At 34.5% G+C, this 24,026-nt stretch overlaps 1 protein-coding gene across 1 annotated transcript; it reads left to right on the top strand.

Moving 5' to 3' along the window:
* Nucleotides 1–749: 749 nt before the first annotated feature.
* On the top strand, nucleotides 750–23,409 carry LOC105111356 (copper-transporting ATPase PAA1, chloroplastic-like). Its single transcript, XM_011006683.1, has 17 exons — nucleotides 750–1,232; nucleotides 1,355–1,408; nucleotides 1,613–1,766; nucleotides 5,548–5,622; nucleotides 5,736–6,013; nucleotides 10,520–10,753; nucleotides 11,044–11,142; nucleotides 11,322–11,471; nucleotides 11,903–12,049; nucleotides 12,770–12,820; nucleotides 12,918–13,090; nucleotides 14,135–14,267; nucleotides 16,919–17,016; nucleotides 17,492–17,732; nucleotides 18,589–18,792; nucleotides 21,642–21,722; nucleotides 22,636–23,409. Exons 1-17 carry the CDS (start codon nucleotides 810–812, stop codon nucleotides 22,888–22,890), a joined length of 2,850 nt encoding a protein of 949 aa, XP_011004985.1. The 5' UTR covers nucleotides 750–809; the 3' UTR covers nucleotides 22,891–23,409.
* Nucleotides 23,410–24,026: the final 617 nt, after the last annotated feature.

Below are 24,026 nucleotides of genomic sequence, written 5' to 3'. Positions count from 1 at the left end.
TCGATCAAAATCATAAATTTAAAAAACTAAATCAGATAATTTTTAACATTAATTTCTATAAAATAATTTTTGATGTAAATAAGTTTTCATCTAGATCAATTTAAGTTGATTTAAATAGGTATTGTTTAGAAACATGGTGCAAATTATATCTTATAAAATTTAATTTTTTAACTAAAAATTAATTTTTTTGATATAATTTAGATTATTTTGATATATTGATTTAAAAGATAATTTTTAAAAATAAAAAAATAATTTTAATATAAAAAATACTTTAAACCATAACAACAATCATGTTTCTAAATGACTCAAAATAAATTATCTAGTAATGTTAGACGAGAGAGGAACAATAAATTCAATTATAAGAATGATTTTATATAACAAATAAAATGTTTGATGAAATATTACTATGAAAGTTTTAACTCTTTGTATATTTTAGTAAATTTATAATATTAGTTTGATAGAAGAGAAGTAATTATATATTTAATGACAAAATTATTATATTTGCAAGGAATTTTTATTTATTAAATAAACTATAATAAAAATCTTATAAATAATTTGATTTTTTTAATTAATTTTTTTTCCTTGTGATGGTGAAGATGTAAAATATTATCAAACAAAGTTAAAGTGGCAAAGTGAAAAAAATAATAAAAAAGGAGTAAATTAGAGGTTTTGTATGTAATTAATCCAAAATAATAATAAGAAAAATGCGGAGATAAACTATATTGTAATTTATAATTTATATACATATATAAATACAGATACACGGAGACATGTAGAGAAGATCAGAGGGGATTTGTTAAAAAAATAAAATGGAGTCTGCGATGGCTATCTCGGCGACGACAGTGCCTCTCTTCATTCTATCTAAAGCCCTTAACCGTCATTTCACCACCAACACCACCCGTTCCTTACTCCGCATCTCCTCGACTCAACTCGTCACTCGCCGACTCAGCTCTATCTACTCCCGCAACAACAACTTACTTCCTTCTTCTCCTTCTTTGAAAGGCTTGAGGGCGGGTGTGCCACTGGTACGCCTCCGTTTGGAGTGCGTTTCCAGCTCTGCGGCGTCTTTCGGTACTACGTCCGGCGGGGGAGGGGGCGGCGGCGAGTTTGGCGGAGGCGGCGGAGGTGGTGGATCGAATGGCGGAGATGCGGAGTCGAATTCGGTTGCGGAAGCGGTCGGCGCGGAAGAGGCTCCGGTGCTGTCGCCGGATGTTATAATACTCGATGTTGGGGTAAGAAGTCTAAAACAGACTCTGGCTTTTTTTTTCTATTGTAAATTATTATTTCAATTATCATTAAATAATTTTAGAAATTGTCTATAAAAAAAGGCTAAAAGGCCACGGCTGTGATGCAGGGAATGACATGCGGGGGATGTGCAGCTAGTGTGAAGAGAATTCTTGAAAGTCAAGTAAGATATCCTTTTCTTTTATTTAATTTATTTGACAATGAAATTATTTTTTGGTGCTTCATTTGCTTGCCGCAAACCTAAGAATGTGACTAATAATTGTACCTTATTTTTGAAATATCTGAGAAACAAAGCGCAAAAGAATTAATTTGTTCTGTAGCTTGTGCTGTTATTATGTAATCACCATCTATGTTGTTTGATGAACAGTCACAAGTATTTTCTGCTAGTGTCAATCTTGCTACGGAGACTGCAATAGTGCGGCCAGTATCTGAAGCAAAAGTTGTGCCCAACTGGCAGAAACAACTGGGTGAGGCACTTGCGAAGCATCTGACCAGTTGTGGTTTCATATCGAACCTTCGAGGTAAACCTTCTTCTCATCACCATCATTGTTGCTGTTGTGATTACACTCCTCCCTGTAGTTGAAATGTGAAAAGAACTATTGAATATGTGGACTTTGCCCTGTTCGTGCATTTTATGATTGTTAATAATTAGTCAATGTTGTTAACTATCAGATTACCCACTATACTTTAATTTTGCCATAATGCTCATATGCTTGTGTATGGCGTTTGAGATTCTGATAGTGGTATAATTTAGGAAAATATGTTGTGTGTTTTGGTATCACCCAAGTGCTCAAGATGACTAAAGAGAGTTTGCCTTTGGCAGGAATAACAAGAGTGCAATTTTTTTTTCTTAAAAAAAAATCAAAGAAAATTGTGAGGAATCAAGAAACATGACAAGAAGTAAAGGATATTAAATTATTTTTTCTTCCTAGTGTTAAAGCTGCAAAAAGTGTATGCTGAACACCCACTCTTGGAAACAATCAACTATCCATTTGTACGATAAAAACCAAACCAAGGACTATAAAGTAGCTTCCCAACTGATGTAGGACTAAACTTAGCATACCAGCTAGAGGATGCTTGAATAGTGCAGGAAGACCTGGGGTGTTTGGGAGTGAGCTTCAACCTACTTTTCATCAAAATTTGAAATATTTTTCTTCTTTAAATTAATTTCTTTTTGGTATTTTCGGATCGTTTTGATATCAAAAATATATTTTTTTTAAAAATTATTTTAATGTTTTTTCAAAAAACACTTTGAAAATCAGTTGCTACCACACTCTCAAACACTCTCCAGGGTGACACTCCCCATACATCCTGAGTTTCAATGTGATTCATGTGAAGTTTGGTGGGCTAGTGGCAGGTCAGGAAGCTACTGAAGGAGATATTTCATCGTAGAAAAGCTAAAGATTTCTTGTGAGGAGCGACCATAATTCTTTATGGTATGTATGTAATTCATTGAGCTTTCAATTTCATGGTGACTTGCTTGCTTGAGAGGAATCTTATAGAAATCTTCTCCACTATAGTGGATGAGAAAGGACACGTGTATAAGTGTTTATTAATATTATGATTTCTCCCTTCAATAGGTGAGTCTCGACAGCTTGTGGTGGATTTTTGAAGAGAGAAAAAAACTGGTGCTGGAGAGCCATTTATCTTGGAGGATTTGCTATTGCACAATCTAAATTTGTCACTGTTTTAACTAACATCAGGAAACTAGGATATTCCTTTATAAAGGTTGATTGTATTCATGTTTAAGAGAGAGTGACATTGCAGTGGTCATGTGTGTTATTCTGGGAACATATCATCTTGGTATATTAATATATTTTACCCAGAATTAGAGGGAAAGCTCACTGCCTTGTATCTTTGTTACTTTGCAAAGTCTGACAGAGTTCTTCTTCTATCTTGCAAAGGATTAGTTGTGTATCTGGAAATTGCATTCCTGTTCAATAAATGATTTCTACTTTGTCAGAAAGTTTGTCTGCCTGATTTTATTTGTTCTCACAAATCTTAGACGTATCTTGTACAGAATAATGTGGTCATGTTTTGTTTTATTTTCAGTTTTTTGTATTCATAGTCATGCTAATGAAACACAAAACAATCTTTATAGTAATTGTTTTCTCCTCTTTGCTTTTAAGAACTTTTTTATTATTTTTCCTTGTGGAAACAGCCTTTGGAGTCACTGGAAAGTGGAAACGACGTTTTACACTGTTGTTTAGAATATAATTTTACCAACACCTGTATTAAGACTCAGTAGGCAAGCATTTCATCTTTGTTCAGATTACCTTTTTAAGAACATTTAACAGATTTTCAGAAAAGCGGACAGCTTCTAAATGTTTCTAGTTTGTGAATATGCTGTTTTTTAGCTACTCTGCTTTGTTAAATGCCAGGTTTTAGCCTCTCATTCACCTATTTAATTGTTTTATAGTTTATGAAAATGCTGTTTTACATTATAGTCAATAAAAGTATTACTTTGAAATTTAGATTAGCCTTGTAAAGAGCTCCTTGAATTCCCCTTCATCATTTGTTTTTGAGCATGTGATCTAGATTGCTGGGTTAGTGGAGAGTTTTCCTTGCACTAAATTCTACTGTGTATAGTAGTAAAATTTCTGAGTGCATCATCTCATTTTATCATACCTTGTAATACAATTATGACTGATAATAAATACAAATAATTTGTTCATGTTTGTTGATGCTGAATGTGTTAAAAATTTTGGTTTAGGGAATTGAATCTTTTGTTCCACTTTCACTGTTGTTGATTTAGTGATGGCGTAGTAGGGAATTGCGGATTACTTGACAGAGGATTTTTTCAACCATGTCCAGAAAATGAGATCTTGAATATTATTTGCTTACAGTCGCTAGACAAACTTTGTAAGCAAATAAATGGATTCCTAGAGTTGTTAGAACATAAATTTGTTACAACTAATCATAATTTCTACATATTCCTCCCCCCATGTTCAATTTAGTTTTAAACAGCTTGTAATCTTCAACTTCTAATTTTTAGATGTTTTTGAAATAGGATTTCTCTTAATCAACTCAACGGTCTCATCTTAAGATTACACCTTGTTGATTGCTATGTGAATGTGGTTTTAGTTGATTGCATCTTCTTAACTCGAGATTAGGATGCTAAGTATTTCTTCTTTATCATTTAAGATACACTATGATTTTTTTAGAGACCCCTTAATTTGTTGGTTTATGCGTTAAGAATTCAATAGACATTGTGCCACATCCACTATCTTGCTAAAAATACATACCATGTAAAAATACTTGAAAATCAATATCCTTGCCAAATTTATCCAGGGTAATGGAGACAATATTATACCTCACAGTATAGTATGTCTTGCGTAATGGCTCAGGTGGATGCTTCCATTGCCATATATCACCGTGGTGCTGCCTTAGGGAAGATATGCTATATTAGTGGCTGAACAGAAAATGGTTGCTTTGAGGCTTTGAGGCTAAACCTTCTGTGTATTGTAGTTATGAAGGTAGCATGTTCCATTGGAAGATCTGTGTGGCAGGCTGCTTTTCCTATTTCCTCTTTTGGTGTGGACAAAGGTCATTGTAATATGTTTACAACTCTGCAGAATGAGTTGTTCAGTTACTCGGTCATTGTTTGGTTGCTCTATGGGAGGCCTTTTCTATCGTCAATTGATCTGGTTCATTTTGTGCTAGTTTATTTGAGAGGGGTGTCTGGTTCGGGTTGTAAAATTGCTCGATGTTCTTTGTTCTTTAAGCCTGTAGTTAGAGAGAAATGCAAGATCTTCTGAAGGGAAATATCCTTATAAGGAAGTACCAGTAAACTATAATATGATTCTGTTGAGTAAATTGTTCTGTGGGTTTGTAGATCCAGTAATGTGATATTTAGGGGTTTCTTTCAACTGTCTTTTGATGCTTGAGGATAAGAATCTGCTTCTTTAAGATATTTTTACTTCAGTTTAGGTGCTCTGTTTTGTTCATAACTTGTGCAGGGTGCGCTAGTCCTTTTCTGGGCTTCTGTTTTTCTTCTGGTTCTAAGTTTATTAATAAATCTTTTTCATATTGATTAGCAATGAATCCTACATTTTCTACCTTGTTGCCTCTTAGGTCCAATTTGATGAAACCTGTTCCAGGTTCCATACTTTGTTTGCTATTTTTCAAGTGACCAAATTTTTATACCAACTCAGAGCTTCATGTATCATACTCAATCAATTTCAATAGCCTTCAGTCTCTACTATGAGGATTAGTTTTGTTATTCATTTTCTCAACATGTTTCTACCCTTGTTGTGGAATATGCTTAACATCCTTGTGGCTTTGATGGTTGCTTCTGTACAGATGAAGGAAGGGATAATGTCTTCAAAATTTTTGAAAAGAAAATGGATGAAAAGCGTGATCGCCTAAAAGAAAGCGGTAGACATCCTCATACACCTTGCTGGTTAGATTAAATAATTATGTTAAAAGCTTTATATAGTGATTATCCATCCATGCAGAAATCTTTCTAAATGCTCCTTTTTTATTTGTAGGTCATCAGCTTGCTGTCTCTTGGGCTCTCTGTGCTGTATGCCTCCTTGGCCATGTTTCTCATATTTTCGCCACTAAGGCTTCTTGGATCCATGTATTTCATTCTGTAGGATTCCATCTATCTCTGTCTTTGTTTACATTGCTTGGTCCTGGACGACAACTTATTCATGATGGTGTTAAAAGTCTTTTTAAGGGGGCTCCAAATATGAACACTTTAGTAGGTCTTGGGGCGTTATCGTCATTTGCTGTTAGCTCGTTAGCTGCGTTAGTACCAAAGCTGGTAAGTCATATTCCCTATTCTTATACAGTTCTAGTTTCATTTGGGACTCAATGGTTGTCTTTATTTTTCTAATGGGAAAGCCATGTGGGTTACTCATTAAGCTTTTGACTTTATGTGCTTCATGACATATGACTTGTTGCATCTAGTTTTATCTAGAACTATGTTGCAGTGTTAAGTAATTGGCTTGGAAGGTAGTGAAAAACTTTCATTCTAGTGTAAAGAGCATATGCAGTTTAATTTCTTTTTTCCTTGTCTTCTCAGACACCTCCTTTTGTTTTAAACTTTTATTGAAATTGAGATATGACTTATATATAGAAGTTTGGTGATGCTAAATATTTCTCTCCACGGATGTAGTGCTAAGCTAATGAATGAATAGCATTATCCACAAATCAAAACCCTAGAGTTCTTGGATCCATAAGTAAGTTATCAGGAAAGCATTTTAAATTGTTTTATTGAAAGAAACACTGCCCTCCTTTTATTTTCTAAGCCTAAACTATGTGCAGGCTTGAGGTGTCTTGAAATGTCTGCTTACCTAGTAAAGTAATGAAGAGTCAAGTTTGACTTCTAAAAAAGGACTGTAAAATTATTACTAGCTGTTCACAAGTAGCGCAGGACACTTTTACTCGGATGGTTGATAGATAGGTGGCGAAAGAGTTTGTGAAAGGCTTGCAATTGGGAGTGGAGGAAGCAAATATTTTGCACTTGCAATTTGTAGATAATACCATCCTTCTCTTGGAGGATGTTTTGAGGACGTGCTGATGATTTTGCAGGTTCTTGATGCATTTTCAGAAAGAATACTTGGCATGTTTAAGAGCAGAGTGGCAAGATTATATTTGGCACAGGATTTTGTGGGTGAGTTTGCTAGCCATGCCAGGTGTGGATTTTGGATTGGCCACTACAGCATTTTGGGATTCCTTGGGTGAGTTTGCTAGCTGCACCTGTTTCTTTTCAGGATCTGATTAGTGAGTCATTAAGAGATTGGACTGGTGGGAAAGTGATTCTGTCATTGGGGGTTGGATTTTTTTTATTCAGTCACGAGCTTGTCTAGTATCGTTTTGTATTATTTGTTACTGTTTAAGATTCCAATCTTTATGGCTGTTTGATAAAGAGAATTAGGAGGAATTTTGTATGGCACAAGAGAAGGCTAAATGATGACCAGATGAGGTGGGAGGTTTAAGTAATCCCAGGAGTAAAGGGTTCTTGAAGCTTCACTCAACTCAAAAGCAATGCTCTGTTGGGAAAATGGTTTTTTCATTTTCCATAGAATATGATTCTGTGGCACAAGGGTACTCGGACTATCGAAAGTGCTCATTTGAATGGATGGGATGCCAAGGCATCAACTATCACACGCTTGAGCCCTGGGAATTTTATTTTAAAAGCTATATTCACAGTTCTTTCCCTCTTTTGAATTTTAAGGTGGGCACTTGAACCAACGCTAATTGAGAATGAAATTTGAATAATATGCCCTCAATATATAGCTTCCTTATAGATAATCTGCCCAATATAAATAAGAGATTTAGGATCTAAAGTATAATAAGGGATTTAGGGTTTTTCTTTTGCACTGGGAATGAAATTGAAAAATTTTGAGAAGCAAGTAATGGCTATTTAGCAGTTGAGATAATTGTCTTGCTGGCACAGAATCAGTTATGTAACATGCTTTTGGTTTGCCAAGGAGACAAGGCTAGAAAAAAGATATACATGGTTAGGGTGTGTAATTTTATTGGCTAGTTATCACAATAAAATTGCATAGGCAAGGGTTTGCCAGATCACCGAAAGTAAATCTGGACCCACAGAAAATACCATTTGTTTTGAGGTTATAACAGGGGGCATAATGCTACAGAAATATATATGAAGGGAGTGAATTTTGAGGACTAAAGTTGTGAAAGTTAATTGAGAGTGCTAAACGCATGAAATGTTTTAGCATGAAGCTATGGTTGTATGGTGTTGAATTGACAGCAGTACTACTGTGGTGGAAGCAGTGATGGCACTACTGGTGGAAGCTATGATGAAAGTGACAGCACTGAGTTGGTGGTGGTAGCCTTATCCCTCATTAATCTAACCGCCCTGTGTTTGGGGTGAAGCTTTAACAACCTGTCCAAATATTTTTGATTTTTTAGTAACATTTAATCCTAGTTAAACCCCTATCCAACAAGGAGTTAGAAACTACATTCTTAGAGGCCCTAGACTTCACTTGAAGTATGCATCTAACCTTGCCTACAAAAGCATCCAAATCTAACAAAATGAAATTTTCTTATTAAAAAAGAACACTTAATTTTAAAGCAATTATTTTATAATATAAACTAAAAGAGTTCTTGTTTTTACAGTGCACCACCTTACAAAACACTATTCATTTTAGTAGTTTTTTTGTCTGCCTTTGTTTTTGTTCCTTGTTTTCTTTTTCTGAATCTATATTTCTTTTTCTAATTTCATGCTTCAATATTTTGTTTATTGGAAATTAGGCTTTTTAATTTATTGTTGTTTGCTTTATACATGGTTAGCTCGATCTCATAACTCATGTCATGGGTTTGACAGGTTGCCTCTAGGTTTTTTTTTTAGTTGACCTAAGGTTGGTTGAGAATTAAGCTTTATGATTTGTTTTGGTTTGCATTCTATGAGGTTATCCTAGTCTTATGACTTGAGACGTGAGTTTGACGGGTTAACTCAAGTGACTTGAGTATTATCTTTTTTTAATTGGAATTTTTTCAATTTCATCATTCAATATTAAATTGATTATAAATTAGGTTTCATAATTTATTTTGGTTTGTTTTCTATGAGGTTATCCCAGTTTTATAACTTAGGTCATATGTTTTGCGGGTTGACCCTAGTAGACCCAGATCGTTTTATTGTGTCTTGTTTTTAGATTGATTTTTTCTTTCATTTTCAGCCTTTAAGAATGAATATTAAAAATTGAGCTTTATAATTTATTTATTTGTTTTTTATGAGGTTATCGTAATTTCATGATCTTGGTCACAAGTCTGGCAGATTAATCCAGGTTGATTTAGGTTCTTGTTTTTTTTTACTTGTTATAAGGTTATCCTGATCTCATAACTCGGGTCACAAGCTTAGTAGGTTAACTCAGGTCCAATTTTTTTGTTATTTTTTTCAATTTCATTCTTCAATATTGGGTTGATTAAGAATTGAGTTTTATAATTTGTTTTTATTTGTTTTATATGGGGTTATTATAGTCTCATGATCTGAATGACGGATTTAACAGGTTAACCTGAGTTGACCTAAATCGATCCAATATACTTCTATTTCAATATTATTTTTTTTTAAAAGATTGTCTTGAATTTTTGTGAATCAAGCTATGCATTTACCGGCTATCTAGATTATCTTTGGACCCATCAGGTCACATCGGGTCCCCTCTACACGATTTAAATATTTTTTTTTAATTAGAAAAATGTTGGCAATACCTAGATTATTTTTGTATGTTCAAAAAAATTTGATCCCAGTGGTGCAGCGCGAGTCAGCGATGTAGTTTTTTCTAAAACAATGTGCCTTAAGTGAGGTAATTAATTAAATTTTTGGACATGTTACATTCGGGATTCCAGTTCTAGAACATATTGATTAAGAAATTTTATACAAATATAAAAAGTTGACATCATTGGCGAGCTTGTTCATCATTTCCACTTCTCTCAGCGAGCTTGTTTCAATGGAGAAAAAAGGGAGTCTTTTGCAACTAAGACAGCAGTCTTCACTACATTTCTTCTCTAGAAGTTCAATAAGGGATAGCCTGCTGTACCCAACCACTTCAATGGGATAACAAAGCATATTATGACAATATAGAGTTGCAGACTATCTAGAAAGCATTGACAACATTGATTAGAAATGTGCAGTCAACTGGTCAAGTAATGGGATGGCTCAGTTTTAATATATCCCTACATGATCACAAAGGGTTGCTGAGGTTCTTTTGCTTATTGCATCTCAAATAGAGGGTAATACATGTGCAAAACAAGTTCTTGCTATATTTTGTTTTCCTTGCCAAATGGTGAACTTGTGACTCAGAAATGTAGGGCATTTTTCAAACTCAAATTTACAGTTAGTTGTTCTGCATTATATTCTCTTCAAATTCCTGGTTGATTGTTCTGGAATCAATTTACTACTATCTTGCATTTTGTTCTCAAACATGTACATTCTGATATTCTCATTTTGGATCAACACACAAGTCAACAGAAACCTGATTTATATATGTAAGCAAACAGTAAGAAATGATTTTAGATGCATGGTCCAGTTGAACATCTAAATCATGTTTTAAGATATGCTTTTAAGAAGGCATATTCACTTAACTTGTGTAGATGTTTGATATTACTACAAGTCATGGGATCTGTTTATTAACTGATTCTTGTGTTAAGCTTTTGATTTTTCTATTCCTGGGCATAACTGAAGTCCATGTTATTTATTTTATTTTCTAAGAAACAGCAAACTTGTATTTAAAATGGATGATTAGTCTATTAAGAAACTATATTCTGACACTTTAATCACGTTAATTGTTTCTTTGATAAACAGGGTTGGAAGGCATTCTTTGAGGAACCAATTATGTTAATAGCATTTGTCTTGCTAGGAAGGAATCTTGAACAGAGAGCTAAAATTAAAGCAACCAGTGATATGACTGGACTTTTAAGTGTTCTACCTACAATAGCTCGTCTTGTAGTCAATGGTGATGCAAAAGACCTGGGCTCAATTGTTGAAGTTCCTTGCAGCAACCTTTCTGTTGGAGATCAAATTGTTGTCCTACCTGGAGTAAGTAAAGGCTCGATTTTTGTTCATGTATCACCTGGAGCTTTAATATTAGTAATAATTGTCTTATTTAATGAGTTACCTTAATAACCTACTCTTCCATAGATTTGGCCTTCGCTAGTTACTATTTCTATGACACATGTCTTGCTTTTCATTAAGCTTTTTTTCCTTTTCTTTTTCCCTCCATTTCCCCTGGCATCTCAATGGTGGTGCAAAGTTTGAGATACTTGTTACTTGTGGTCACATATTTGCTATATGTCATCCCCCTGACATGCATTCTTCTGTTGTTTTAGGATCGTGTTCCAGCAGATGGAATGGTCAGAGCTGGCAGAAGCACCATTGACGAGTCAAGTTTCACAGGGGAGCCATTGCCAGTTACCAAACTACCTGGGGTATTATTCTCCAGTTATATGCAACTAATGTTTATTCTCTGACAGTGTCATGTAGCAGTGCTGCACATTTGCAAGATGATTCGCTTCAGAAATGCACCCAACCTTTCTGTGCTACATTAATTATAGCAGTGGCACCTGCTTTGATATTACTAATAACAGAGTATTTTTGTATGCTCTAGAGTCAAGTATCAGCTGGAAGTATAAATCTCAATGGAACTCTTACAATTGAAGTGAAAAGACCTGGGGGTGAGACTGCCATGGGAGACATTGTCCGTTTAGTAGAAGAAGCACAGAGCAGGGAAGCTCCTGTACAACGGTTGGCTGACAAGGTTTCTTCTCTGCATCTTCAGTTACTCTTGTTATATTTTGCTATCATGGCATTCACTGTTTCTGGGTAAGCTGAAACTCACACTTATGCGTACATGGTTTGCAAATTTTGGAGGGAAGTTCATCTTTATGGTCAACTGATCTCAGAAACAAACTTGGTTTTTGAAACATGCATGCACATGTCAGATTAATTAATAGGATTATTTTCAAGCTTGATACTAGGTTCCATGTGTTGTTTTTATTAATCATCCTCTATAATCCAATTCTAAGATTATTGTTGATAGTGATGTTTTTTCTTTACCCCTGCCCCCCCTTTCCCCTTATCCCTGCCTTAGTTTTTGTACCAAAAGCATACAGGAGTTTAAGATGTGTTTGTGTGCATGTAGGCATTCACGGGAACTTCACTCGCCTTTTATTTTCTTCATTTCATCAGGTGTCTGGCCACTTTACTTATGGAGTAATGGCAATTTCAGTAGCTACATTTATGTTCTGGAGCATGTTTGGGACACGTATTCTACCTGCAGCTTTGAACCAAGGAAATCCAGTTTCTCTAGCTCTACAGCTGTCTTGCAGTGTTTTGGTAAGCAATAAACCCTTTATAAGAACAAATTCTGTTTCGCCTCTCTTGGGGTTTCCACTGCTTTCAAGTTCCTCTCAAGTCACTTCCTTGCATTTTATTATGGCTTTGGTTAGTAAGGTTTGAACGGGGCATTTTTCCAGACATATACATAACAAACTATACCAAAGAAAATGCTTGGAGTCTGATTTTTTTATCCTGAGTGTTACAACAATCTTCCTCGAATAAAAAGCAATGATTTATGCCATGGAGAATGAGCAAACTATTTTGCCTAATGAAAACTGAGAAGACATTGCCCATAATGTGTTCCCTGTTTCGCTGATGGAGACATTATTTATAATGATGCCAAGGATGGTGACAAGATCCAAAGATTTGATTTCAAAAAGATCAAAGTACTGTGCTTTCAATGTTTACATAAAATAAAACTATGGATATGATGATTGTGATTGTAGATTCAAATCACTTTGGTAGTCAAATATCATGATACATTTGTGCACTATGGGTACTCAATTAAGGCATAGCACAACTTTTGTCAACATTTTAACCGCCAACCTTGTCTTTCATTTCAACTTGCAATCTAGGAGTTTCCATAGAAAAATCTTTTTGATTATTTCTTTAAAACAGAGGAGTTTTTAATCTCTTATTGATTCCATGGTGTTGGAATGCTTCGCTCTTCTGCCTGTTCTATTGCATGCAATAGTGACATGTGTATCCTGAATGCAGGTTGTTGCTTGTCCATGTGCACTTGGCTTGGCCACACCCACTGCTGTACTGGTATCTCCCTTGAAGTACCCCAGTTTCATCATGTTTTCACATTTAATTATTGGACTTTGATTGACCACGGGCTTCAATATTTTTTCATTCTTTCCAGGTTGGAACTTCACTGGGAGCAACAAGAGGACTGCTTTTGCGTGGAGGAAATGTTCTGGAGAAGTTCTCAATGGTGAATTCTGTTGTGTTTGACAAAACAGGGACCCTAACAATTGGCAGACCTGTTGTAACAAAGGTTGTTTCTCTTCGAGGCATGGAAATTACAGATTCACAGTAAGTGGTGGCAGAGGTTTTCATTATGTTGAGGGATTATCTGATTCCTTTGATCAATATTTGTTCCACTTGTGATGCTAATTTAACAAATTCACATTTATGAGAGATTTTTTTCCTGGCTCACAGCTAGTATGTTAGAGTTCCATCATGAAAAATCTGTAGTAGATTATCTGTTCTATTTTTTTTTTTTGAACTTTGATCATATTCATTGTTTCAACCTCTAGGTTGTGTTTGTGTATATTGATAAATGTGTTTGAGCAGTTTTAACCTTACAAGCATGAACAGTTTTTTGTGCTTAAATACTCTTATTCATGTCATTGTAGGAATATAATGAACCAAATTCAGGGTTTTCTTTTCTTTTTCTTCTTCTTTTTTTTAACAATTACTGGTGTAATCCACTTTTGGTCTTGGTATCAATTGTCGCAGACTGCAGATTTATTTTTGTGATCCCATTCTAATTAGTTGTTGTTATGCATTTTCAACCGTTTCATTAAAAAATCAATTATCATGCGGAAGTTGTTTGTTCCGTGGTGAATCAAATGCATCTGCTTGACTGCAGCTAGTCTCCCAGCTGTCAAACTCAGTGATCTTAGAAATACTACTTATCTTTAAATCCTGTGCACATTTAAAGTAATTTTTCCTGTTGAATTCTGCTATAACCAAATGAAGTGTTAATGGTAATGCTTTGAGCATTCCAAGAATCTTTTTTTTTTTCACTTATGCAACTCTTGAACGTTATACCATAGAAAGAGTGAGCGATTTCAACTTCCTCTTTTGGTTATCTTTTATTTGACCATATTAACCAATTCAAAGACTAAATCTCAAAATTTTTAATTTTGGTTCTTTTAACAGTTTTTGGCTGTAAGAATCACCAGAAGATACAGATAAATTCTAATTGCTTGAAACTTGAGTGATGAGATACTTCTGTGGAATGTGATGCATGCAAAGTGCATATGGCTAACCCAATAATGAAAGTTTCATAAATTATGCTAAATTTGATTGCTTTAGTGCAGTTGAAGTTCAAAATTTCATGCTTTGATGCAGACTAAAGCCAAATGCTATGTGGTCTGAAGTTGAAGTTTTGAAGCTAGCTGCAGGCGTGGAATCAAATACCATTCATCCAGTTGGAAAAGCTATAGTAGAAGCTGCACAGGCTGCTAGCTGTACGAGTGTGAAGGTATATATGAATCTTGTGGAAGTTTTTCACGTTATTATTCTTGGAAAGCATGGAAACAAATAAGAGATGTGCGTGTTAGAGCAATATGGATACATGAAGAATGACAGTTCTGAAAACTATAGGTGATGTGGGACAAGAAAGGAGATATAGAAATTAGGGGTGAGAAGGGGATTAAAGGGGCAGGGGAATATATACAGGAAGAGAGAGTAAAAGGAGAAGACTCGGTTGTCAACAATCATTTAGCCTATTGAACATAATAATTCACGCCCCTATATAGGCACCAAAACCCTAATGAAACTCTATAACACAACAAGAAATAGAACAAATTCATAGACCATGTGAAAAGTCCTATCAATGCAAAAAATCATTACTAGATTTTCCAAATAAGTGACAGAATTAAAGATAATGTAATATCTATCATTCCCATGACATATTTTGAGAATCTTCCACTTATTTTCCTTTATTCTTCCCATATTAGACCACAATTTCTTAGGATTGCATGGCAAGAAGTGTTCCATTCTTCATTCCTCAACTTGAAATTACCTACCGGGTCTTCATGCCATTTGAATTGCCAAGTCTCATACCCATCCAACAATCTTGATGGGATGCTAAAATTGACTTCTTGAATGCAATGCTTTTACGAACAATGAAATGAAGATGGTGAGCCTAATGCTCCAAATTTGTGTGCAAGAATTCCACCTGATGAACTTCTTTACCAACACTTTTATCAATTTCTACTTCTTACCATTTAAATTGTTCTTATATGTTTTCTATTTGTTTCACACCAGACTCTTTATCACAAATTCAAAGATAAGAGATTGCTTGCTCTAAATATGGTTGGTTGCTGGTAAAATTAGTTCTAAGTTTCATGAGATCTTCTTTAACTTCTTGGGAATTAGGCCTTGGAACCTCCTGTAAAATTTGAGTTCGATCTAAGGATTAGATCTTCTGTTATGACCTCTTTTAGCCATTACTCAGGATCTTCTGTTGGGGCCTCTTTTAGCAATTACTTAGGTCTGGTGCAATCAAGCTTGCTATTAGGCCTGAATCTATCTCATAAGTCCATAAAAGCATATGTTATGCTATTCACATGGTCTGTTTGCGAATTTTTGTTCTACGCCTCCGAGCTGTATATCCTTGTCTAATTCTGGCCATTGAATAAATGAAACTTTGATAAATAACTAATTGATTTCCTTTCTTTCAGTTATTCTTTTTCCCTTTTCTAGAATATCAAAACTGATTCTTCCAATGTATAAAATAATAATTCCAATGGCTTTTGCTATTCTAACCTTCCCAACCACTATCTCTATTTAAATGTTCAGAACCTTCAGTTTCCACAAGTCCGGTAGCATCATAAGCCAATATGAATTTCATATACACTGCCTTTCACAAGTCTTCATGGAAAAAGGCATCCTTTGCATCTAACTTGTTCAAATTCCCATCCTATATTTTATGCAAATTAGAAGATTTCTAACATAGTTTATTTTAGCCACAGTAGCAAATGTCTCTTGATAATCTACTCCATAAGTTTGAATGGATCCAATAACAACCAACCTTGCTTAACCTTTTAATTGTCCCATCAACCTTTTGTTTGATGGTTTACCATCTTGCAATCTCCTTTGTTCTTGCAATCCCCTAAAGAAATGACTTTGAATAAAACACATATTAGTGCTCTTGAATCTAATTTCCAAGTTGTGATGATCATGAACAAAAAAACAATCAAAGACCTTTAGAGGAACATTTACCTTGAAAAGGATCTGTAAGTGTCTTTGATGTTAGGGAGTGATATAAAATCATTCTCGAAATCTTACCTAATAGCTTAGGCTTTTATGTTGAGATAGTTTTTTGATATAATATTAGATCTTTAATGACCAAACGATCATGAGTTAAAATCTCACTATCCCATTCTTTAATAAAATTAAGCACTAGGTGTTGGTGGGCCTATACAAGTTGCAAACTCAAAGGGCATGTGTGTTAAAGAGTAATATAAAATTATTATTAGAGCCTCATCTAATAGCTTAAGCTTTTGAGTTGAGATAGTTTTTGCTATTTAAAACCAATGTTTTCAACAATATATGATCGGTAAGGTACTTTTGGAAGAATTTAACTTTAGGAAAATTCATTGTGAACACGAGGGGTTGTGCAACTTCAATAAGAGACGCTGGTTTGTTCTTTCAGCAAACATCATTTTGAGCTAAGTCATCCACTTATTTAGTTTTGTGGAGATTTCCATGTTTGCCAAGATAGCCTTGAATCCATTTATGTCTTTTGTTCCATTATCACTCCTCTGGAACATCCCAGCCCTCCTGTTTAGATTAGAGCAAAGATATAAAACCCTTTATCAAGGAGGAAAGATTGAAGTGAAGAGAGAGATCCTGGCCCTTTTTTGGTCTGTAAGTTGTGTAGTTAATTGCAGACATTAAAACAAGCTGTATCCATCATTGTTTAGAAGAAGAAGAAAAGGTTAAAAGTTTAATCTTCTCTGAATCCCTAAAATGTTGTCTTCCTATTTTTGGCCTAACATTGCATATCCAAAAAATATCCCTGTGCAGCCAGGGCATATGGATACAAGATTGAAATTGTGGTGGGGTATGATGTATTTTGCTTCACAGTTATTTCAAAATTTCTCATGGAAAAGCTATTTGTAATAGGTGACTGATGGAACATTCATGGAGGAACCTGGGTCTGGTGCTGTAGCTACCATTGAGAATAAGGTGGTTTCTGTTGGAACACTAGATTGGATTCGAAGGTATTACCCTCATTCCTTGCTTTGTATAAAGTACCATAGCCTGTAAGTTACAAGTCTACAATTCTAAATAGTGTGTTATTGTGCTAAATAGCAGCGATCTTGATTTTTATCTCTTGCCTTGAAAGTTGTCATATCAGTGTCACTTCCATATGCTATCCACATTGCATATCTGTTTAGTTGTACTTCGTAAAATTTCAAGAATGGCAAAAACAATATTTGTGATAGGAAAAGGTCATTTTATGTCCTTATCCCTCGCTACATGATAATTTATATAATGTTTTTCTCAAAGGATAAACCATCTATTACATGTGAGAAGCTTTTTCTGAAGTTCACCCAAGTAAAAGCAAATGAGGCGTGAGTAGCCATTGGAGTACTTAATTAAATCTAGCATGCTTGCACTTCCAATAGAGGGATATACATTTCTGATATTTTTGACAAACTACAATTATAATTATGAGACATTTTGATTCTGCAGGAATGGTGTTTGTGAGAATCCATTTCAAGAAGTGGAGGATATTGAGAATCAGTCTGTTGTCTATGTTGGAGTAGATAATACACTTGCTGGACTTATATACTTTGAAGATCAGATTAGAGAAGATGCTCGCCAAGTTGTTGAGTCTTTGTCCTGTCAGGGAATAAATGTGTACATGTTGTCTGGTGACAGAAAGAAAAATGCTGAGTATGTTGCTTCGCTTGTTGGCATTCCCAAAGAGAAGGTAAGAAAACTTTAATTTTCTCTCATATGCTAAAATAAAGGGTGAGAGTTTGCACCCCAAATTGTCTTGAATAACTACTGAATAGAATTTGCCACTTACTCTTGTTTGATATAAATCAAAAGGTGTTAGAACTTAGGTGGGTATTCACTATCCTACTAAAAAAGGAAAAAAAAAAAAAGGATGGCTTCTGCTTTGGAAGATTATGTCCAAATCATCTAATAATTTGATAATAGTTTTTCATATTTGAATCTTGTTTCTTGAAGTTTTTTAGTCCTTTCCATTATGAAATTGTAATGACTGAGACATGAAACACTTGTGCCTCTAATTGTGCTTTTGCTTCAAGGAGACAGGACAATGTGATTCCAGTCATAATTTACCTTGGGAATGACTTTGACATATGCCAATTTAAAATTCATATCAGCATGCACACTGTGAGCAGGAGATTTGTTACCACGTGAATGCTAACACTCACATATGTAGCTCAAAAATCCTTTTACAGAAACCAGCATCTCCACTAATCATGATGGAAGCATGAGATTCTTTATGTTTCATGTGTTATACATGCTTCATTTTTAAGCAACCACATTAGGAATTTAGGACCCTTGAGTATCATGAGATGGAGATGCAAGCATTCAAATGCCAAAATATGGCTGTTTTAGTTTCAAGCATTCAAATACGAAACCAAAGACTGGAGGTTCCTGGAAGAGGATAAACTACAAACCAACAGACCAGGCTTGAAGAACTGATCATATGGCTGTCTATTTGATTTTATAGGATGTTAAAGAACTGATAGTGTGAATAATAATACTTCATGCATCACTACGTGCTGATTTTGAAAACATGCTGTGGATGGCAGGTGCTTTCTGGAGTTAAGCCAGATGAAAAGAAGAAGTTCATCAGTGAACTTCAGAAGGATCAGAATATAGTAGCCATGGTTGGTGATGGAATAAATGATGCAGCTGCCTTGGCTGAGTCACATGTTGGAGTTGCCATGGGAGAAGGTGTTGGAGCTGCCAGTGAGGTATCCTCCATTGTGCTGATGGGCAACAGGTTGTCACAGGTAATTTGAAAGAAGTAGATAATCTTAAACCTTGGTGTGAAGTAAATGTTCTCTTCTTTTGCTTGTCCCAAAAGGAGAGAAGGGGGCAGTTTTATTTTTAAGCATAGACACACAGCGATATGGAACCCAAGTGCTTTGCCTTGCCTTCTCTCATGATGCCCCATCCATCCTCATAGCTGCCAATTATAGCTTTGTCCTTGATGTAGTAGTTCTTCTGCATAACACTCCTTTTAATTATGATTCTCCTTTACCATACTTTGAAATTCTGGACAGTTTTAAGTTTTTATAATGCATATAAATGGTAGAAGACATGCCAAAAGTTCCTTCTGATAGTCAAAATGGAGGTTTAATTAGATAGTGATGGAGAATAATGGAAGACTTGCAATATAATTATTATAGGAAGTTAGAGAAAGTTCTGTAATACTAGTGAATTCTTAGTTAAACCCCATATCCTTTGTACAGAGGAATTGGGGATGAGAAGAGGTAAGCAAGGGGCAGAGGAGTGGAGTAAGACAGGAGAAGAGATAGGGAGAGAGAGAGGAGAAAAACAACTGTAGGAAAGAAGTTTCAATTCTGAATAATAATTCAGCTATCCTTAAACATGATGATAGGTATCCTTGTGTATTCAAGTCCTAAATAAAACAATAAATATAATAAAATACTAAACATAATAAAACCCCCAATACTCTTAAAGATTATAACAGCCTAAAAATAAGTAGATTGTATAATTAAGATAGACTATAAAATAAAATATAGCCTCTAATTTTCCTGTTATATTTATTGTCAAGGTGTGACAGCATTATATTGCAAATTTTCCAATTATTCTTCATCAAATAATCTCAAACAAAGCATTCTCTTTTCTTAAGTCAGAGCTATAAGACCTTTGATACCATTTGACATTTAACCCAGCTTGCAGTTTTTCATGGCTCTACCATCTCTATTTCCTATAGCCTACACATCTTTCATTCTCAAGCACTGTTGGAGTCACCAAGAGCTGACAAGTGAACCCGTCATTTCTCTTTAATGCCTAAAGAAAGAATCTATGCCTGTGATTGAAATTCACATTACAGCACAGTTTTTTGTAGCTCTACTCCTCTACCAACCCTGTTTCAGATTGCCTTTGAATTTTTGGTTCTCAAGCACATCTGCAGTCACAGAGTTGTGACATGCGAATTCTTAATTCCTATTTTACACACGGAAAGAATATGTGGTTGCAAGTGAAGCACATCTTTTCTTTTGTAATGTTGGAGTATCTTGCTGATGCTAACTGTTAATTGCAAATCACCCTGCCACCAGAATTACAATTAAAGATATTTGCTCTAATGAAACATAGCTTCTTGGTTTTTCTCCCTAAATGAGCTGATGGGAGGGGCAGTACGGGACAATCATTGTTTAAAATCAAGACAGGGTGTAAAATATCTGTTGTGGTTACTGTATATGTTGCCGATCATTTAGTAATTTTTAGCAAATTTATAATAATTTGTGTATTTTTAATCGTTTTACTAAATTAACATCATGATAACACTAGCTCATTGTTTAATCAAAATAACAAGATTCTTATCTAATAAAAGCGGTTGAAAACATTCAAAGCTCAAATTAACATAAATTTCAATATATTAGCAAGAACAAAAAATATTCTCTATGCACCTGTGCTAATCTAGCAAATAAAAACCATAAATTCATGTAACTAAAGAATTTTGCTACTTCATACAATTTTTCAGTAATGTTTACAAAATAAATGGAAAAGAGTTGAGATTTTACATTAATTATTGAAACATAAGGTTGATCTTCCCTTCCTTAAAAATAAAAATAAAAATTCTAATTTTAAATTTTCTTAATGTCCAAGACCATGATATCCTGGAAGAATTTGATATGTGTAAGTGGAAAAAGTAAAGAGAGTTGAAAAAGATATGATAAAATGAAAAAAAAAAAAGTACATCACAATAACATTGAGAGTAATAATGCCTAGCAAGGTTTCCGTCCTATATTATGAACTTTAAGGTGTATGAAGTTTAACTTAGGTTGATCTTCATTTAACTTACATTGATCTAAACCAAAAGCAAACTTAACCTAAACCAAATTGTGTTTTGATATTGCGAACCATTTCTGAATTAATGCCTTATTCTTAGAAGGTACTTAGAAAGTACCTTGGCTTTCCAAGTGAAATTGGGCAAATAGAAACTAAATCTTGGGAGTATGAGCTATATATGAAAGGAAAAATTACTAGTTATCAGACACATCTGGACCTTGCACCTTTTTATTGAGGCATTGTTGAGAAGTGGCATGATTTGACAATACAAAGTGAGAATTGCAGATCATGAGCATCATGCTCATTTTGTTTATTACAAGTGGGAGTTCCAAGACACATTACTTTCCAGGAAGATGTAAAATGGGGAGGATGGGAGCATCATGCTAAGTGAAAAGGTGATGAAGATGTGGGAATGCACTTGAGAAAGGATGCCATAGCATTATAACATGAAAATATATTTACATTTCAGAATATTGAAATAGAAAAGTTTTATCTTTGGACACAACTTCATGTTCTGATTGGTTGTGTTGTGTTCAGCTTAACAGCATGCAATCCAATTTTCGTGCCTTGCCTTTTTCAGTCTGTATCCAACATTTGTTGGTCAACTATGCCATCTCGTGCTGGTGGGCTGCTTTATATGATATTACAATTCCAATCTTAGATCTCTTACAGCAATTACACTGCTTTGACTAACCAATATTAGAATATGATTTTCTAAGCTGATGCTGGAAAAGATTTTGACTTGGCTGGTCTGATCTCAGTATATATTATATGCCTATTGGTGCCGTGGTGTTATTGTCTAGTATCATTTTTTTTGCAGGTGCTTGATGCTCTGGAGCTGAGCAGGCTAACAATGAAAACTGTGAAGCAAAATCTTTGGTGGGCTTTTGCATATAACATCGTAAGTTTTGTTCATTATTCAAGCAATGGCCATATGTTTTGCATATTATAATAGCAGTTCTTGGGGGGAAGGGGGCCATATGGCAGATCCTGGAAGCACGCACCTTGAAAGAGAGAACAGTAATTCTAAAGTTTATCAGTGTTTTGTAAGTGCTGATTTCAGCCTAATAATCTACTATGGTAGAAAAAGCCGGAGCAGTTGCATGTTTATGCCTGTAGCTGATTGTTGTGATTATCACAGCCACACAAGATCCAAGTTACGGATTTTCAAGTTGCTTGTCTCTGTGAAAGTGCTATTCGATCATGTCAGAGTTTTCTTTTTTGTTTTTATTTTCCATTCAGTTTCTTTTTTTTCCCCACTGTTTTTGAATGAGTGAAAAAACAGTAGATATCTGCATCGTTTCGCAATTAAACTCTCACCCCCAGCTATGTAGTATGTATTTCTTTCTTATCCTGATCCCAGAATTCTACTAAGATGCAATTAAAAATCTTTTGTTGCTTTCAAACTGAACTCCAAGACCTAGTTCATACCTGAAAATATCTATTTACTCGCTCAATTTGGTGTGATTGCATCTGTGGAATTCCTTGCTAACTTCTTAAAACTCAGCTGAAGCTCCTTCCCACTCACCAGGTTGAGGACAGCATACTATTTTCCTCAACTCTTTCTCAGCCTACTGTCTGCACACACCCTCACCTTTTCTTTTTCGCTTTTTGATTCCTTCAGAATTATAGAATCCATTGATTGTGAGGTAAATTTATTTCCAAGGTTTTGTAGCTCGGATTGGCAATTTTTCCCATCATTAAACAAGCTTAGCGAATCTCTGTGCATCTCCTATAACTCCAATAGGATCAAGCACTTTCCACGTTGCTCTTCTTAAATGTTTTTTCTGATGCTGCTTGTATGCTACATGCAGGTAGGAATTCCGATTGCAGCTGGAATGTTACTGCCAATAACCGGGACCATTTTGACACCATCAATTGCTGGAGCCCTCATGGGTTTGAGTTCTATTGGAGTGATGACAAATTCATTGCTTCTGAGATTGAAATTCTCCTCCAAACAGAAAAAGGTCCACGGAGCATCTCCAGACCCCAAGATTTATTTGGATTCTGTTCTCTTAGACCAGAAGGAGAAAATTAAACCACCTTGTTCAGATTCTCGATGGAGGTAGGCATGATAGAAGTGCAGAGACTCAAACCACGGCAACTCTTCATGCTTTGCATGAGCAATGGCATTTTGGTAGATTGCAATACTAGAAGAAAAAAAGGAAATGGAAGAGATTATGACATTGTTTTTGGTGACCAAATGATGAAAAGATGTGAGAAAGGAACCTTGGTGGCGAAAATGTCCATTAATGTGAAACTTGAAAAATGAAAGTTGAACTGAATAGAAGCACGTTCGGTGACATTGAAATGTTGCAGTGACAACGATGCTTCTCCTGGGTTTCGAAGCTGCATCTTTCGATTTCCAGTAATGGCTCTTGGTCCAAACCGTCTGCAGTTGCTTCCAGCAGCTATGGGAATTGAAGACATAAGAAACATAACATATTTAAACAGACAAATCATTCTTTCCCTTCCTTACTGTGTTATTTTTTTAAATCTTTTATCTGTTATCATCATCATTATTATTGACTAACATCCTTAATCCTTTTTCACTCTCTCTAATAAATTCAGCTCTTGAGGTTAAATTATTTTAACTTGAATGACATTTAAGATAAAGTTTGGTTACTGTTCTGGATCAAAAGGGATGGACATGGTGGAAATAAAAATATGTTTGATTAAAAAGATAAAGATATAAAATTAAATTTATTTTTGCATTTTAGAGTGAATTTTTGCATTTTCAAAATGGAAGTCATTTCAAGCTCTAGTTATAGATTAATAGGTCAATCTATGTTTAATAAAAGTATAAGTTATTATTATAATTTTAAAACTTAATTTAGATGTCAATCGGGGCAAGATTTAAGTTGAAATAATATATAGATAAAAATAGTTATTATTATAAATTTAAAATCCAATTCAAAAGTAGATCTAAGAGATGATTTAGGTTACAAGTCAAAAAAGTCAACTTTCCTTTTATCCTGGTTTTATAAGTAAAGTTATTATAATATTATTAATTTTTAATTTTTAATACTTAATGTAAATTAAAGTAAAAAATAATAATATTTAATTATTTTTAAAATATATAAGTAATAATAATACATATTAAGAATAGAATAGATTTTTTTAATATTTTATTTTATTTTATTTATTATAACCAAATAAAATATAAAGATACTTTATTTGCACATGATAACATATTTTTTTCTTT

The sequence above is a fragment of the Populus euphratica genome, unplaced genomic scaffold (assembly GCF_000495115.2).
Source record: "Populus euphratica unplaced genomic scaffold, PopEup_1.0 scaffold533.1, whole genome shotgun sequence".
Lineage (NCBI taxonomy): Eukaryota > Viridiplantae > Streptophyta > Magnoliopsida > Malpighiales > Salicaceae > Populus > Populus euphratica.
The sequence above is the reverse complement of the archived record's forward strand: the minus strand, read 5'-3'. Positions and strand labels throughout refer to the sequence as shown.

What these genes read in the sequence shown, in the direction of transcription:
- LOC105111356 (XM_011006683.1), top strand. Translation starts at nt 810, where the DNA reads ATGGAGTCTGCGATGGCTATCTCGGCGACGACAGTGCCTCTCTTCATT. An exon ending in TTATAATACTCGATGTTGGG is followed by an intron (nt 1,233 to 1,354) that starts GTAAGAAGTCTA and finishes GCTGTGATGCAG; the next exon opens with GGAATGACATGCGGGGGATG. An exon ending in ATGGAAATTACAGATTCACA is followed by an intron (nt 13,091 to 14,134) that starts GTAAGTGGTGGC and finishes GCTTTGATGCAG; the next exon opens with ACTAAAGCCAAATGCTATGT.